The following is a 6000-nucleotide window of genomic DNA, read 5'->3' on the forward strand; positions in this document are numbered from 1 at the left end:
AACATACAGTCCAAACCACTCGACGGATCGGGCTGAAATTTGGCATGCAGGTAGATGTTATGACGCAGGCATCCACTAAGAAAGGATTTTGATTAATTCTACCCCCAAAGGGATAAAATAGGGGATGAAAGTTTATATGAAACTTTGTCAATTTTAAACCGATCGGGCTGAGACTTTGCATGCATAAAGCTACTATGATGTAGGCATCCCATAAAAATAGATTTTGATAAATTTGAACCCTAAGGGGATAAATTAACGCGAGCGATGCCGCGGGCAAAACCTATTTTTTTATATATACTTATATCTTAGGCTTATTAATTAGAGGCTCCACTTTGGACATAAATGTAACTAGTGGAGGGATCAAAAATGCCCAAGAAGTCACATTACTTTCATATTTCACGAAATGTCGTATGTAAGGTCGTTAGTAAATTAACTTCTATAGTATTACAATTCTTATGAAGCTTCTCACGGCAAAGGCAAGGATCCCTCGCCCGCTGTTTTCAATAAGGTGACGGTAAATTTAATTGTGAAGCCGACAACTGACTACTTTAAGCTGTTCCGTCAAGCCAGCGATTATAATTACAACTGTAATTAAAAGGCGTTGATAACGGTGAGACATACCCACATACAATGTGCTGGTTGGATGTATGAATTTGCATTTACACGGCGTAATAAAATTACTATTATTATTATAGGTCAATTCAACACTATGAAAAATGAAAATTGCCTGTGAATGGTTCAAAGTATGGAATAAAAATAAAGTTCTTTTTTGTCTGTGGATGCATCATTCATATACGAGAGTATGAAACTTCAGTAGTCTGAAATTTTATATATATTATTATAATATTTTTTTCTTTTTATATATAAAACAAACCGTAACCCGAGACTTTTCGTGTCCAATTTTACATCTCCCATTCAATATTATTTTTTATATATCTGCACTTGTATCGTCATGTATTTTTTTTATTAGAAAAGGTAAAAATATAGGAAAAGACGGACATTATTTTTACATTTTTATTTATAATAATGACACATATTAAGTTATTTATATGAATAAACAAAAATATTGTACTTTACTAGTACTTATGACACAAGATCGGCTTAGTTTGGAAGAAGATGGCACTGTGTGTATTGTTCAGGATTATTATTGTTATATTATTACACTAATTGAATTGGGCAAAGCAGCAATTAAACATACTAGTTCATACATACATGCTTCTCAAAACCTACGCATAAAATTTCTCCGCAAAAAGTAATTACATAAGTAGAGTGTACACGTAGAAATATACCTAAAAGCATACAGTATGGTAAAGTTATTATTTCCTACCTACAAGAACTACCCGAAATATTAAATTAATACAAATGATATGGCAAATTTTCGTGTGAACTCACACAAAGAGCCGGATTTACCCAGAGAACTAAGTTTGGAACAACTAGCCGATTGCTTGCGTGACTTGTAAGGCATTTATCGATCATTAATATAATTCCGACAACAAACATTGCTAAAAATGTATGAACACCTTTTAAAAAATATTTGGACATGTTTGCTAAAAAAAATTGCCGATTGCTTGCGTGACTTGTAAGGGATTTATAGATCATTAATACATATAACTCCGACAACAAACAGTGCTGCAAATGTTTGAACACCTTTTAAAACATGTTTGAACATGTATGCTCAAAAAAGATTAGCCATACGTCCCATGCAGATCGATGTAAGGGGATTATTGGTAATGTACCATGACCTCCATGCGGTTTCTCCAAGAAACCATCGTGGTGAATTCCTTCTGAATTTGTTACGGTGGGTTAACTAACCTGGCCTCGTGTTCATCCTATCATTATTCACTGGTGCTCCACCAGCATAAGCCGTAAGCACAGACGGGTGTACCATTTCAATATCATCTATAAAAAAAGTCGTCTGTATATGTAGTATTGTGCCTTTTGTTTTGAAGAGGAAGCGTCACTACACATCTTATTATACGTGGTTGAAGCCAACTTATGCATACACGAAATATCTCTTTTGCAAAGAATACACTCTATCCTGAGGAGATAAAAACCTTCTCTTATAAGATTTCCTTTAATTCTTGCCCCTGACGGCCTTAGTAAGTGAACTCTGAAATAGGGCAAGCAGAATAGATCTCTGTAGGCCGCAGTGCTACTCATGTAAAACACTGAGTAGTAGCACAAACCTTTCAATCAAAAAAAGGGTAGTGGTATGAAGGTACAGAGTAAGGTGGCGATGCCCTAATCCAAAGGAATAGGAACTTATCAGGGATACCACGCGTCATGTGAAGACGTGAGGTCAATTATAATGTTTAGATGCGAGGGTTACCACTTTACTCTAGTTCGACTGGACTCTAATTTACACAAAATCAATATTTGAGAACCAAAGTTTTTTTTCTGTTTTTAATTAATAATCATAAATAAATTATAACTCTATCATAGATTAAAAATAAACCAATTTTTTTTTACAATTACAGCCCACGGAAAGCGATCAGGCAGACCACCGGTGAGTGCCCCAGATTGGTACCTCACAAGGATGCTGCGACGTATAGCTTCTAACTCGGAACTGGTCAGTAAATTATCGTTATCACTTCAGCATGTATCTATTCACAGTTACGTCTGTATGTAAGGCCTTTTCCATTGTATTTAAGAATTTTTATCAGTTATGTAGTATTAATAACACAAGCTGTGTTTAGCTTTGTCACACATTTGTATGCAATGAAATGAAAAAAGAAAAAATATGATTTACCTAAAAAACAATTGGATTATAATAGTATAGTTATGGGATGTTCTATTATGATACAGCCAGGAATCCCGTCCTTCCATATCCATGTGTTTTTTTAAATGAGAAATTTAAAACAAAATAACCATTTACAACTAAATAAAACTCGCTTATTAGAAGTTAATATAAAAATTACAACCGGCATGTATGTGTATGACACTTTATATCGGTCTAGGTGTTTTCTATGTATATTAATTTATTTACCAAAAATAATTACCTAGTCTATCTAAGCGCTGACTCAAAAGCACTGCTTAATTTGGGACTAGACAAAGCTGTCTGAATTGTCCCGAGATATTATACATTAATGTATGCAGTAGACCATCAGCTTATTTGCCCTTCCGTTACATTACAAAAAATAAGTGAGCGTACAGTTGTAATTAAAAAAAATATTTATAACGAATTTCCACTTTCCCTCTTGAGTTCTTTAATAATTAACATTAACATAGAGCGACATCTGTTATCAAATATTTTGTTTTAATATACAACGCCATCTATCTATTGTACCTATAAACTTACAGGCTCACCCTCAGCCAATTGATTCAAGGAATGATGTCGCCATCTACCAGGTGGACACACCAAATGACTCGAGCGCTGCGGACAAACTGAAGTAAGGGTTTAATATTTTTTATATACTTTAACAGATAGCAGTAGTTAACATCATGACTTTATTTTAGATTTAATAACATTAATGTTAATAATAAACGCTAAATTTTGTGGGTATGGATAGATGTTTGTTACATATATATTTTTGTATATTAAATAATAGATAAAAATGACAAATATTATGTATAGAGGTGTGTCGTGTACAATCGTAATTTAGTACTTATCAAGGAACGCTATAATAATGTGTTTTTAATAAAAAAAAAATTCCAGCGTTGACAATGAAAACATCATCGTGGACTCCACAGCCAGCAGGAACGTTGAAGCAAAACCCATGTTAGATGATGAACTACTGGCGAAGATCAAGCTCTGGCAAATGATGGTAAAATGGAAACAAAATACTTTATTACTTACTGTGGACAATCATATTGTGGAATCACCATTCAGCAATGGTATTTCCGAACCGATACGATATTACCTTCAAGTATTCCTTCTTGAAAGGCCGACAAAGCACTTGCTATTCCCCTGGTGTTGCAGGTGATCATGGACGGGCACTTACCACCAGCTGAAACCAAAGCTAAGCTATAAAAAAGCGACCTGTCCAGAATTTATACAAAATTTTAACGATTTATACACTTCTCTCGAGAACTATAATGTTGATTTTTTATTGTAATGGTAAACAAGTTAACAGCCCACATGATGGTAAGTGGTAACCGTCGCCTACATACACGAACAGGACTACGAACATTACTTGAGGAACTTGTATTCCGAGTAATGTTACCTGCCTGTATACCACATAAATAAATAAATAACCCCTGGGCAATTAACACAGCGCACTCTATAGTCCCACGGTAAGCAGAGCTTGTGTTATGGTTATTAAAAAACTGATAGAAATACTCAGATATCATATTTTTTTGTAAATACATGCATAATATACATGGAAAACGTCCGGACCGATACAAATACAAATGTTTGCACCGTGCGAGGAATCGAACCCGCGACCATCGGAAGTAAAGCGGTGTGCTTAACCGCTAGACCACCGAGGCTGTCTGTAATTATAATTTTACAACTCGGTATATCTCACGGAAACAACTTTATTTGTAATCTATTTAATTAATTATGTTAATTACTGACTGAGCCCGAAACTATGCCATGCGCCGTGGCATTCAGACTAAAAATACTTTATATCATTCATACAACTGTTCTAAATCTGAAAAAAGATTTAAATGTCGTATAAAACACTTCCTTTGTAAAAAAACATATTATAAAATTAAAGAGTTCGTTAAGGATAGTAATGTTTTTGTAGAAATACTTAAAATTCATAGCGCTGACAATATTATATGATTGAACTAGCGGTTTCTATGTTGATTATTGCATGCCTCTTACTTGTTATTGTGTAATTATTTATATAAAAAAACAACTATTCCAAGGAACAACACAGAAGTTTCTTGCTCAATCTTCTTGTGATGAATCTGCATTCCGAATGAGTGGTAGAATCAAAAATATGACTTTTTAATAATGCAATAATGCTTTTCAATATTGAGTTCATTTGTATTAAGATTATTTCTATTTCCAAATCATTTTTGTTACTAAGGTGATTAGAATAAAACAATCAAAAAGTTTTAAGTAAATGTAATTAATATAATCTGCTACACATTATTGAAATACGCCTTCAAAACGGTGAATCTGTTTCTGAAATTAGCGAGCACAACCTCATCGACAAACAAACAATAATTCTAGGAATCATAGCTTTATATTCTGTTATATTAATAATGTCGTATAATAATAGATTTCTGGTATATCTTCTATGTACAGACGGCGATTAGAATAATTTTCATTATATACATATATATCTTCTTATATATAAAATTCTCGTGTCACAATGTTAGTTACCATACTCCTCCGAAACGGGTTGATCGATTTTTATGAAATTTTATATATATATTCTTCATACCCCTAAGTGATAAGGGTTGTCCACCCCTAACATGTGTTTTTATTTTTATGTGTTTTAGTTTTTATATAGGTTTTAGTAGGGTAACTAACATTTATATATACTAACATTAATAATTTTGCAAAAATTTTTTTCAGAGAGACGCGACAGACGACAAATGAATAGCAAAATAAACAATTATATGGACTGACGTTATTTTCCACACTTCATTTTCAAAAATTTTATTTAATAATTTATTTAATTGTTAACATAGTTAATAAAAGTCTATTCATCGTATTTAGTTAATATTGTCAATTGTAAGGCTGGGTTACAATTGACCGTAGCTTGTATAATATAGACTATAGTATAAAATGTGCCACTCCATGTTAATAAAGCTGTTATAACATCCACTTCGTATCACTTTAAGATTAATAAAACTAATTTACTTTTTAATTTAGTTTCCTTAACATTATTTTATCGAAATGAATTATAAAAACATATTTATCTTCATAACTGAGTTAATAATATTGTTTAAATTTAACTCTATTCATTTATATTAATTGAAATATTTCTGTGTTTTTGTATTACAATAACTTATTAATAATAACTTATAGTTTTTATTATGTTTCTAGTTAGAAACGCAATGAAAAATATAAGTTTATATTAATTTAGTTCTAAAGCTACACAA

The 6000-nt window shown here is 32.3% G+C and overlaps 1 protein-coding gene across 1 annotated transcript in view; it reads left to right on the top strand.

Moving 5' to 3' along the window:
• Positions 1–5728, top strand: part of LOC131847899 (neuropeptide CCHamide-1) — a 28568-nt gene extending 22840 nt beyond the window's left edge. The window contains exons 4-7 of the mRNA XM_059197595.1: positions 2478–2569; positions 3301–3389; positions 3656–3764; positions 5471–5728. Coding sequence (XP_059053578.1) covers positions 2478–2569; positions 3301–3389; positions 3656–3764; positions 5471–5494 — 314 coding nt within the window. The 3' untranslated portion in view covers positions 5495–5728. The remainder of the gene's footprint in view (positions 1–2477; positions 2570–3300; positions 3390–3655; positions 3765–5470) is intronic.
• The last annotated feature ends 272 nt before the right edge of the window (positions 5729–6000 follow it).

Source organism: Achroia grisella, unplaced genomic scaffold, assembly GCF_030625045.1.
Source record: "Achroia grisella isolate CSIRO2021 unplaced genomic scaffold, CSIRO_AGI_Agris_v1 utg544, whole genome shotgun sequence".
Taxonomy (NCBI): Eukaryota; Metazoa; Arthropoda; class Insecta; order Lepidoptera; family Pyralidae; genus Achroia; species Achroia grisella.